The sequence below is a fragment of the Chanodichthys erythropterus genome, chromosome 20 (genome assembly GCF_024489055.1).
Source record: "Chanodichthys erythropterus isolate Z2021 chromosome 20, ASM2448905v1, whole genome shotgun sequence".
Classification (NCBI taxonomy): domain Eukaryota; kingdom Metazoa; phylum Chordata; class Actinopteri; order Cypriniformes; family Xenocyprididae; genus Chanodichthys; species Chanodichthys erythropterus.
Genome location: NC_090240.1, coordinates 31,432,161 through 31,445,128, shown reverse-complemented (window position 1 = coordinate 31,445,128; position 12,968 = coordinate 31,432,161). Strand labels below are relative to the sequence as shown.

The 12,968-nt window shown below is 36.6% G+C and overlaps 1 protein-coding gene across 1 annotated transcript in view; it reads left to right on the top strand.

The window, feature by feature from the left end:
• Positions 1–4,015: 4,015 nt before the first annotated feature.
• The window catches only part of spryd3 (SPRY domain containing 3), a 50,131-nt gene continuing 41,178 nt past the window's right edge, over positions 4,016–12,968 (top strand). The window contains exons 1-5 of the mRNA XM_067370943.1: positions 4,016–4,164; positions 6,483–6,619; positions 8,837–8,912; positions 11,872–11,996; positions 12,294–12,429. Coding sequence (XP_067227044.1) covers positions 6,492–6,619; positions 8,837–8,912; positions 11,872–11,996; positions 12,294–12,429 — 465 coding nt within the window. The 5' untranslated portion in view covers positions 4,016–4,164; positions 6,483–6,491. The remainder of the gene's footprint in view (positions 4,165–6,482; positions 6,620–8,836; positions 8,913–11,871; positions 11,997–12,293; positions 12,430–12,968) is intronic.

Below are 12,968 nucleotides of genomic sequence, written 5' to 3'. Positions count from 1 at the left end.
AAGTAGTGAAGATAGTTAAAACAGTCGACGTGACTGCAGTGGTTCAACCTTAATAATGAAGCGACGAGAATACTTTTTTGTGCGCAAAAACAAAACAAAAATAACGACTTTATTCAACAAATTCATCTCATCCCTGTCATTCTCCTACGCTATTTTCGTTGCAGCGCTTCCAAGTTCTACATCAGGACGCCGACTTATTATTGGCCAACGCTGTACACATGAGCAGCACGACGCATGCATGTGACGCTTACGCAGGAGCCGCCCAATACTGAGCCGGCGTTCGGACGAGGAACCTGGAAGCACTAAATGTAAACAATGTAGGAGAATGACAGGGGAGAGAAGAAATTGTTGAATAAAGTCGTTATTTTTTTTTTTTTGGTTTTGCGCACAAAAAGTATTCTCATTGCTTCATAACATTAAGGTTGAACCACTGTAGTCACGTTGACTTTTAATTATGTCTTTACTACCTCTCTGGACATTGAATGACTTTTGAATGCTTTCTATGGGAAATTAAAAAAAAAAAACTTAATTTGTGTTCTGAAGATGAATGAATGTCTTGGTGTGGAATTATATGAAGGTCAGTAATTAATGACAGAAATTTCATTTTTGGGCGAACTAACCCTTTAATTGTTCAAATATAAAGTGTGATATGATAATATATAGACTTAATTTTTGCCGACTCTAAGTGTATGTGAACTCAAAAAGGCACCTGCATCATGTTGCATTATGATGGAGTGATTGAAACCAAGGGAGATTCTGCCACTTAAAGGTGCCCTAGAACCAGTTTTTACAAGATGTAATATAAGTCTAAGGTGTCCCCTGAATGTGTCTGTGAAGTTTCAGCTCAAAATACCCCATAGATTTTTAAAAAATTTTTAATTACTTTTTTTAAATGCCTATTTTGGGGCATCATTAACTATGCACCGATTCAGGCTGCAGCCCCTTTAAATCGTGCGCTCCCTGCCCCTGTCAAATATCATGATATCATGGATCATGTCAGTTATTATTGCTCCATCTGCCATTTTTTGCTATTGTTCTTGCTTGCTTACCTAGTCTGATGATTCAGCTGTGCAGATCCAGACGTTAATACTGGCTGCCCTTGTGTAAGCCTTGAACATGAGCTGGCATATGCAAATATTAATGATCCCGACTGTTACATAACAGTCGGTGTTATGTTGAGATTCGCCTGTTTTTCTGAGGTCTTTTAAACAAATGAGATTTACACAAGAAGGAGGAAACAACGGTGTTTGAGACTCACTGTATGTCATTTCCATGTACTGAACTCTTGTTATTCAACTATGCCAAGGTAAATTCAATTTTTGATTCTAGGGCACCTTTAATGGTTTATTTTGGAGAAGGGACCATCTGGATAATTGGGGCAGTGTTTTCACTGGAATGTATAAAAGACAGGTAATAATGCAATCCATCAGCCTACTCAACCAGATAAATCTGATCTCTACTTCATAAAGTTCTAGTTGTCCATTGGCCCAGATACCATTAATCGAGAGTTTATAAGTTGTCATTTAGTGCAGAGATGTCACAGAGTGCTTTCGCATACCATGGCCAAGATTTATACCAACTATTTATATCATCAGGATGCACCAAACAGATGTGTCTGATGGGGTCTCTTACATGCAAAAGGCTGCTTTTAGGTCACACCCAGCTGGAGGGGTCCCATAAGGACAGAGCTGTTTATTTTGCTGTTGTCATGAAGCAGGATGGAAGTTAAGATGTCAAAGATGGGCTGGTATGAGAGCAGAATGCAAACAGGATTTAGATGATTATCTTATGGTATTGACATGTGTGGTCATAGTTCTTCTTAAAACAAACATGTTTGCCTTCACAGTCTCTGTTTTTGCTGTGGAATAGTTCTCTTTATCGGTTACGAGTAGCATTGAACGATCCTGACATGATAGGCCTACTATAGTTATTCAACTTCTGGAAACCACAAAAGGTTGGAGCATTCCTTGTTTGGATAGATGTCGACTGGTTGATGTTCTCTTATTAGAGTTGATTAGTCTTGGCAAAGAACGCAAAAATCACCTGCCGTCTGACATTCCCATCTGCGCCACAGCACGGCCCCGTTCTTTGTTTCCACATGTTCTGGCTGGAGAATGTTCCAAGAAGCTTGCCAAACCGATGGGGTCTCTCTGTTTCCAAATTCACCAGATTACACGGTTTTCCTCCTCATCTCTGCCTACAAGTCAGAGTTACAGAGTAGATGTTTCTTTTTAAACCTTTCTGCGTCCATTTGTCAGCATTTTCTCAGTGTAACTTATAGCAAAAATAAGATGCATGCATCCCGTCTTGCTGGTGTTACGCTCCATACTCCATCCTGCAGTCACATGAGTCATGATTATAAGGGGCTCTTAGATTGTGCCAAATGTTCTGTAACCCACTTTTCAACTATTTTAGGGGATGGAATGCCAGACTGTTTTAGTGGACTGGAAACACGTCTTCATAGTGAATAGAAAATGGAAATAGTTGTGTCAACACTTGCTACAATTTATGTCACTTCATTACAGTGCTCTCTGGAATACTTGATTCTGATTGGTCAATCACTGTATTTAGTGGTCAAATATTTAAAGAATAATGACAGCTGTTGAGGGAAACACTGTATAACTGACCACTACTGCAGGATGGATGTCTCTCTGTGGTCTCTATAGGCCTAAGTAAAATAATGAAATTCAGCTCAAAGCAGCATTTCATGTCTATTTATTTGTCTGTGGAATTATGTACAGCCTGGTTTTAAATATAAAAAATGTGATTGTGGCAGTATTCAAGAGATAATGTAGATTAAACCCTGATTATTTTGTGATAACGACCAGCTGACTGTATATTGTTCCTTAAAGGGTTAGTTCATTTAAAATAATGTAATTAATTACTCACCCTCATGTCGTTCTACACCCGTAAAACCTTCATTCATCTTCGGAACATAAATTAAGATATTTTTTATTAAAGGTGCCCTAGAACCCTTTTTCACAAGATGTAATATAAGTCTAAGGTGTCCCCTGAATGTGTCTGTGAAGTTTCAGCTCAAAATACCCCATAGATTTTTTATTATTCAATTTTTTCAACTGCCTATTTTGGGGCATAATTAAATATGCGCCGATTCAGCGCGCGTCCCCTTTAAATGCTTGCGCTCCCCGCCCCCAAGCTCGCAACTCTGTATACATTGCGTAAACAAAGTTCACACAGCTAATATAACCCTAAAAAATGTATCTTTACAAAATGTTTGTCATGCATGCATCAGATCATGTAAGTATGGTATTTATTTGGATGTTTACATTTGATTCTGAATGAGTTTTATAATGCTCCGTGGCTAACGGCTAATGCTACACTGTTGGATTTATAAAGATTAATAAAGAATGAAGATGTGTTGAATTATACAGACTGCAAGTGTTTATTAATGAAAATAGCGTTCTTCAGAGGTCTTTTGCAAAAATCAAATTTACATAAGTTTACTTTTCAACAATATAGTGATGGGCCGATTTCAAAACACTGCTTCAGAGCTTTACAAATCGAATCAGGTGTATTCTCGTCACTTTATAATATTAAAGTAGAACCACTGAACTCGCATGAACTGATTTAAATATTTTTTTAGTACCTTTATGGATCTTGAGAGAGGAAATGTAATTTGCTGTGAATACAGGCCTCACTGAGGCATCGGATTTAATCAAAATATCTTCATTTGTGTTCTGAAGATGAATGAAGGTCTTACGGGTGTAGAACGACACGAGGGTGAGTAATAAATGACATTATTTTCATTTTCGGGTGAACTAACCCTTTAAATATTGCCACTAAAGCAGGGTTTTTTTTTTTATTATTAAAAAGAGGATGATTCTGTGATGATACTGTACTATGTATATATGTACACACATATATAAAGTTGTGCTGTGGTCATTTCTCCGCAGTTCTTGAAGCCCAACTTAAAAAACACTCCCAACACGCTGCGAAGTTTCTCATTGGCTAAGCGCCTGTCAATCAACTCTGTGACGTCTTTCATTGGTGCGCTGCGTTCATTCCTCCTCTGACGCCATCCAGGAAGAACATCTCTCACTTCTGCGAAGTTTGTCAGGTAGCTTAGCTAATGGAGTCGATAGCTAAAAGTAAACACAAGTGGCCTTAGAATGTTATAACGTCTTACCCGTTGATATACATAAGGTACGTACGTGACGTCATCATATATATACGTTACTCTTTAGTGACTGTAGGCATGTTGCGGTTGTGTAATTATTGTATTTTATTTCGAGGAGGCCTCAAAGCTGCTAATAATTTGTTAGCTGAGCAAGGTGATTAGCAGTGATTGAAACTATCTTGCTACAGCGAGTATGAGCTTACTACTTAATTATTATTTCGTTTCTGAATTTTCTTAAAACACGAATCTTATTTTAATAGTATGTGAGTTTATATAACAGTTTATTGTTGACACTATACATGTCAGTCTTTACATGGTTTAAATACATTGTATTTGGTATTTTCCCTGTAGTTTTCTATCTAACTTGACTGTAAGCTGATTATGAGAATCTAATAATATCTGTGATATGTTGTTAAATACTGTAGTAAGTGTCACCATGTGATTGACACGCCAATTAATGACAATCTAGAATTTTCCTCTGTCATGTCCTGGATGTATGAATGACAGCTGCCACGTTATGTTATCTATTGAGGCGTTTGAGACTCTTAGATAACTCCTCAAAGAATGAATTATTGCATGCTTCTATAGCCCAAATTTTACAGAGAGGCCCTATAATAAAAAATTTTTTTATGTGTGACTGATATAACATTAATTGACTCATTAGTTGACTCAAGATGATTGATTTGTGCTGAGTTATGTAGGGGGGGAATATGCATCCCATTTCCAAAACATTGCATAATCTAGAGCAAGGGATCCCAAACTTTTGGTTTTGTCAGTCCAGGGGTGGAAAACTCCACAGTCCAAAAAACTCCAAAAAAGCCACAGTCCTGTAGAGTTTAGCCTCAACGCTAATTAAACGAGCTCAAGTCCTTCAGGCTTAGTTAAAACTATCGGTAACACTTTAGTTTAGGATCCAATTCTCAATTTTAACTAGTTGCTTATTAGCATGCATATTACTGTTTATTAGTATTTGAAGTACATAATAATGCCTTAAAGTGTAAGTTCACCCAAAAATGAAAATAATAATGTCATTTATTACTCACCCTCATGTCGTTCCACACCTGTAAGACCTTCAGAACACAAATTAAGATATTGCTGATGAAATCCGATGGTTCAGTGAGGCCTGTTTAGACAGCAATGCACCTCTCAAGGTCCATAAAGGTACTAAAAACATATTTGAAACAGTTCATGTGAGTTCAGCGGTTCTATTTTAATATTATAAAGTGACAAGAATACTTTTTGTGCGTCAAAAAAACAAAATAATGACTTTTCAACAACAGCTAAACTGCTGAAATCACGTGACTTTGGCGCTCCAAATCACTGATTCGATTCGTAAAGCTCTGAAGCAGTGTTTTGAAATATAGATATAGATATTGTTGAAAGGTCTTTATTTTGTTTTTTGGCACACAAATATGTTTCAAATATGTTTTTAGTACCTTTATGAATCATGAGAGTTTCAATGGCTTTGCTCTTGATAGAGGCCTCACTGAGCCATCAGATTTCTTCAATAATATCTTAATTTGTGTTCTGAAGATGAACAAAGGTCTTACGGGTGTAGAATGACATGAGTAATTAAGTAATAAAAAATAAATGACATTATTTTAATTTTTGGGTGAACTAACCCTTTAACTAGTTGCTTATTAGCATGCATATTACTGTTTATTAGTACTTAAAGTACATAACAATGCCTTATTCTGCATAACGATGTTCTACTTCCTTAATCTACCCAATATCTAAACTTAACAACTACCTTACTAACTGTTAATTAGCAGTAATTAGCAGTTTATTGAAGCAAAAGTCATAGTTAATAGTTAATAGTGAGAATTGGACCCTAAACTAAAGTGTGACCAAACTATTAATTAATTAGTTAAAATTAACTAATTATCAGAAATAAAGATATTTGTGATAAATAGCCTGTGACTGTGTAAATAAACTGAACCTGCATTTACTGTGAACTGATTTGATGATCTCGATTTCAGTCTTTTTCCGGTTAATTGTGCAGCCCCATTTGCTCATTTTAATTATACATTCGAATTAATTAGTTTAAAATGTTTATATTTAATAACCTGTGGTTTTCTTACAAACCCCTGTTTGGGAATCTTGCTCTAAAGGTTAAAAAACTAACAATAAAAAAATAACTGAGACATTAAACTGAAAACAACCTTGTGGAGTGGTTGGAAAAGGAGTCAAATCATATAAAGTGTGCGCACTGACAGGCATTATCGAAATTTGTGAACAGCAAGTCCATTATTACTACGTCTTATCGTGTCTTGGATGAGTTACATTTCTCATATACTCAATCCAAAACCTTTAAACCTTACGGCATCTGTTTTCCACTCCACAGCCCTCTGAGATGGATGACATCAATTTACACTACAGATTCCTGAACTGGCGGCGCAGGATCAGAGAAATCAGGGAAGTCCGTGCTGTTCATTATCAAGAGCGATGCAAACGAATATTGAAAAATGGAGACACGCTAAGGTAGGTTTGCCCACCGAGTGACCCTCGCTCTGTTCATTTTTCACTTTGTTTGGAAATTAGCTCCTGGCCTGGAATTCATTCCCTAGTTTGTATGGAAAAATTCTGCACTGCTTTTCATTTATCCTTATTTATTTGTATATTTTGAATTGCACAACCATCCACCCCCATCGATATCAGTGAGCGAGGCTTGCGAGAGTAAAACATTGTGAGTGCGTGTATTTGAGTCATAAGTCTGTACTGAAGACGTAATCAGCCTTGACTCACTTGACCTCACTGATTGAAACAATTATAATTTCAGAGAAAGGCAGTGGCTACTTGTTTTTATTTGGTCAAAAAAAAGATGAAAAACAAACTCAATCTGTCGGAAAAGTAAATAGACCTTGCACATGTGACGTTGTAATTCCTTTTTTTATATTGGAATTCTCCAGCTTCTTCAGGATTAATCCGAATCACTGTTTGAGGAATCAAACTGTGTATATATACTCATAACATAAACAGTATATATATACACTGCCCTGCCAAAAAAGTTGCTTTTTGGATTTAAATAGGCAAATACTTAAGAGTCTAAGATTGGATCATAATTGCTGTGGTCGACTCTTGCATTATTAATACAAGATCTTGACCAAAAATTGATGCATGTCTTGATGGAAATAACATCACGACATTTAAGTCAAGCACTCTGTAAAGTCTCCTCCAGCACATCCCAAAGACTTTCAATGAATTTATGGTCTGGACTCAGAGGTGTCAAATCATGTGTGAAAATGATTCTTCATGCACCCTCCCAACCATTCTAACACAGTTTTGAGCCTGATGAATCTTGGCTTTGTCATCCTGGAATACGGCCATGATGTGTCTTCCAACATGGTTGTTTAAGAAATAAAAAGCTACACACTCCATCAATTAGGGTTAAAAGAACTGTTGCCAAACATATAACATGCTAGAAACATCATAATCACAGCAATAATGATCCAGTCATTGACTCTTAAAGGGTTAGTTCACCCAAAAATGAAAATTATCCCATTATTTACTCAACCTCAAGCCATCCTGGGTGTATATGACTTTATGCTTCAGCTGAACACAATTGAAGTTATTTGAAAAAATATCCTGGCTCTTCCAAGCTGTATAATGGGAGTGAGTGGTACTATTTATTTATTTTTTTTGAAAATCCTCCAACATTTCTCTTAAAAAATTCTTATTTAAGACGTTTAATTAGAAGCGCAGACGATAGAGCGAAACAAAACACCAGCCACTGTGTTCATCAATACATCAGGTCAGAGTTCTCGACTCTTCTTGACTCGTGTACGGCCGTTAACAGAAGCTAGTGATTACAGTTTATAAAGTTATAAATAAGGATATTTTTCTTACAAAAAACACATTGCTTCATTACAGAAGGCCTTTATTAACCCCCTGGAGCAAAATGGATTAGTTATATGGTGGATGGATGGATGCACTTTTTTGGGCTTCAAAAAATGGGACTATTCACTCCCATTATACAGCTTGGAAGAGCCAGGATATGTTTTTTTAATATAACTTCGGTTGTGTTTGGCTGAAAGAAGATGGTCATATACACCTAGGATGGCTATGGGATAATTATGGGATAATTTTCATTTTTGGGTGAACTATAGCCCAAGCTTTACTCACACTCAATAGCCATCCTAGGTGTATATGACTTTCTTCTTTCTGATGAACACAATCAGAGATATGTGATCTGATATGTGACCCCTTTTCACTGCCATTATGAAGCTTGGATGCGTCAGGATATTTATTAAAATATCTCTGATTGTGTTCATCAGAAAGAAGAATGTCTTATACACCTAGGATGGCTTGAGGGCGAGTAAAGTATGGGCTAATTTACATTTGAAAGTGAACTAATCCTTTAAGTATTTGCCTATTTAAATCCAAACAGTAGAATGTAATGTGTGTGTGTGTGTATATATATATATATATATATATATATATATATATATATATATATATATATATATATATATATATATATATATATATATATATATATATATATATAATTAGGTTATAACCAGGCTATAACCAACTCCAAAAGAAGCTCTCTTCCATATTAGTGTGAAACATGTAGAAACAAAACTGAACCTGATTTCAGTAGCTAGTCCACTCATCACTGGCCATTTTAATAATGTACCTATAGCAACAGTGCTCTGGTTATTAAAGATTAAGCTTTTTATTACTTCCCTGCTGTAGTTACCAAGGGAACTCTGATAAAGTTGGCTGCTACGTGGCTCCACGCCCCTTATCAAAAGGAAACTGTTACTTCGAGGTAAGAAGCACACCTATGTTGTCGGGTTGCTAATAACATTAGAATCATTTCAACACCCATTCTGTTGCCTTTGTTAGGAAATACAGTCACCTAAGTACTAATAACTTTATTTCAACTATGTTAAACCAGTTTCATTATGATTTTGTAGATGTCTTACATGCCGTTGTCACTTCCAGTTATTTTTATATATTTGTTTTAATTTTCCAAATGTTTGTCTTGTGTCAGGTCTTTGATTTTCAAAGCATGCCAATTAATGAAAACTGCTATTTTTCATCTCTTATTTTGAAAGAAAATTAGATTTCAAAAGTCAATGCTGTTTGGAAATCTTAGTAACGAAGAAGATCTAATATGACACTTTTATGTCTTTTTGTCTCTGTATTTTTGTTGCTATCTATTGTAAATCACTTCAGACAGGATTAGTTTTCTAAACAACATTTGAGTTATAATTATTAACATAGGATGATTTCATGATCTGATTTGGACAGGATTTATAAGCTGGGAGTGAAGGAAGGTTGTGAAAATCACTAACAAATTCATGGTTGTCAACAAATTTCAGGAGTTACTAGTCGTTTAGACAGCTCACCCACTAGACTGTTTTTAAAATGTGTAATGTTTCCTGTGTCCCTTCACGTCAAAACAGACACTGCCCTTTGAGTTGATGTGCTCGGATATCACTGTTACCTCTCTAGCAACTTTGCCATGAAATACAGTTTGAAAAAGAAGCTCCCAGGTGATTTAGTACCGGAAAACTTGCAGGGATTGGGCTATAAATTAGTCTTTGGGAGAGGGCATGCGTGATTTAATTTATGGAGCACAGAAGAAGCTGTCTGGATGTGTATCTGAGGCAGGAGACAGCTCTGATGGGTTTTCTGCTGCTGGCAGATTGAGCTGGTGTGATGAACTTCCTCTCTGGGGGATTGGAGCGGGAAAGTAACACCCTGTACGTTACCCTGATGAGTCCTACGTACAGCCAGTGTTTTTACAGCATTTTTTGTGTGTCATAGTTTGATGAAAATGTCCTTTTAAATTTTGTAAATATTTTGTTGTCATATTCAGTCATTTTTGTCCTTTTTAGTCCATTTAAAATGCATATAATTCTAATTGATGAAAATAATAAATTACTGTGAAACTTGTACTAAACATACTTTTATCAACATAAACAAGAATTAGCTGCTTTTTAGAAAATACTGGATGGTTATTCATTTTCTGTGTTTTAGCCAAGACCATTTAGGATATTCCACTATATTTATTATGCAGTGACTCATTCACAATGAGAGTTGTGTATTTTGACTCATTGTGCAGATGTAAAATTAATTTTGTTACACTTTTAAGTAAAATTAATTTTCTCACAATGCATTTGTTCCCCTCATCTTCATTATCGAAGATAATCAAAGAACTGTTGTCTCCTACATCTAGGAGTGTTCTGTCAAATCTGATTTATTTTGGTTCTGCCCATCTTTGAAGGAATTACTTAGACTGTAACATTTATTCTACTTTAATAATCAACTGTGGCTTGTAAAAAAAGGCTATTTCTTAAAGCAGATGTCTCAAACTGTATTGCAATCTTATTGACCAATAGCGTCACTCTGTGCGTGAGTGTGCACCCTGGGAATGTCTGCAGCCAGTGGGAATGAATGTGACATCTATAGCAGTGAGCTATGAGTAATCAATAAAGAACTCGCTCTTGCTTTATACGCTCTACATCACCTGATTGTGACGCAGAATCCTTCAGATTTGCAAAGTCTGGGAACTTTTTTCTTCTTCTCCATAAAGGTCATCTGCCAGTCGGGATATGCGTCAGCATTGTCCTCATGTTTCCTCATTACGCTTTCACAGGGGTTTCATTTTAGCCCCTGTGGGCAAGGAAGCCAACACTCCATCACAATTGGACTGTGTTGCTGCACCTTCACTGCCTGTTTCAACATTGAAGTGCCATACAGTGATTAACCTCTTCTCTGTTTTCTCAGGGTGCTCACGTGTGCATGTGCAAATCAATTTTGTCCTTAGTCAAGTGGAAATATCTCTATTAATATAATTGATTATTTTGCCTGGAGCTTCAATGTGGAATTTTCTAGCCACAAGGTTCATGGCACGGTTCTTTGTTGAAGTTGCGGTAATATAATTGAGTGCCCTTAAATTAATCATTGTGCATTGAATTTACAGCAGAAAGGGCTTGGAACCAACCTCAAGCATTCTTATATAGGCTATCAGGATTTACGGTAGCGTTATAAAGCTTGGAAAGCAAATCCTCGAAAGAAACGACAAGGAAGATTAGGAAACTTGGACTTAAAACTCTGGGAAGTGGTGGGGTCCCTTTCTAAGTCCGTTTGTGGTTTTGGATGAGAGCGCAGAGTTAAGTTTAGTTTGTGGAGCAATAACTGGATAAATTTGTCTAAGCTTGCCCCTTCCAAGGGTACGGCTACAACAGTTGAGTCATGTGTAATCCATCTTTTTTGCATGATAGTCCCTCAAAATCAGCATCCTATGTTGAATTTTCAATTAAACTAATCGTTCTGTCTGTCTGAGAACTTGATTAATGAGCATGAGAAAACTAACAAATGGGCTTTGGGTTACAAAGTTGCATGTTGGAAATTTACTAGCTTTGAGGAGGTAGTTGAGGAGAGGGTGTGGAAGTTGTTCTGAGATGCTTTGCATACAAGGGAGAGATAAGTAGTAGCCGAGACGTTAAAATTCTTAATAGCAGGTTACCTGACATTTCCATCCTGTGACTCAGCCAAACGCTCCTTGTTAACTCTTGATTCCTACACCTTCTGTTATTTTGGAATCAGTGCCGCTCGTGACGCACATAACCATTGGCATTTGCTTAGAAGTCCCTGAAAGACATCTTTTGCCCTTTAGTCATTTAAAAATAAACTGTCATAAAAAAACAGAATTGCTCAGCTGTGCTGCACATTTATTGACGCTCATGCGTTTTTAATGATTTTTATGATATTTCAAGGTCACCATTATGGATACTGGAGTGAGAGGGACAATTGCTGTCGGGCTGGTTCCTCACTATTACAAACTTGACCATCAGCCCGGCTGGCTTCCGAACTCAATTGCTTACCATGCTGATGATGGGAAGTAAGTTCACTTTTGAGAATTGTCACTTACTTTTTATTTATTTATAAAATACCTACTTTTGCTGTTTATTGTCTAAACCCAAAACCCAATTTTTGGGGGGTTTAAATACTTCTTTTGTTATATTTAATTTATATTTTATTTGATTTCAGTATTTATTATTTATTCAATTGTTCTTCGTTAGTTTGTAAACTTTGTTTTGATGGTTACCTTGTGGAATTTTTGATTAAAGATCTCTTCCTCTTTCCATGAACCTTTCCAGTTATAAGTCATTGATGACTGTATCTCTCCTTTTCACAGGCTGTACAATGGCAACTCTGTCGGTCAGCAGTTTGGTCCTAAATGTAACCGGGGTGACCGTATCGGTTGCGGTATCTATGCAGACTCATTCGATGCCGGACTCGTCACTGTGTTCTTCACAAAGAATGGCAAGGAGGTGAGTATTAAAGTCACAGCACAGTAGTGTTTTCAAAAATATAGATTTTTCGCTACATATCGATGCTGAAACATTCAAAACTGTTCCCATACTCATTTCCAGCAGGTTCAATACACCGATACTAGCTGCGCTTTCTCGTTCTCCTCTCTACAGCAATTTGGCACACACACTCGCCTCCTCTCACTCACTCGTTTCATTCGCTCAAGTTGAATAGCGTTGGTATTACAGGGCATAAATTTCGACACAGGTTTGTGGATATTGCTCATAATTTTACTAATTCCCACAGGTTTCGCAAGCATGCATAAAGCTGAGCTCTCAAACAGTTTGGCTTATTGCGCTTAAATGTTCAAATACACACAAAATAATGTAAAATGCACATGTTGGCGAGTATTCACGTAAACAGAATTGGTAAACATTTGCGAAAGAAAACAGTGCATTTGGTCTTAAAGGGCTAGTTCACCCAAAAATGAAAATTCTGTCATTAATAACTCGTTCCAAACCTGCAAGACTTTCACTCGTCTTTGGAACACAAATGAAGA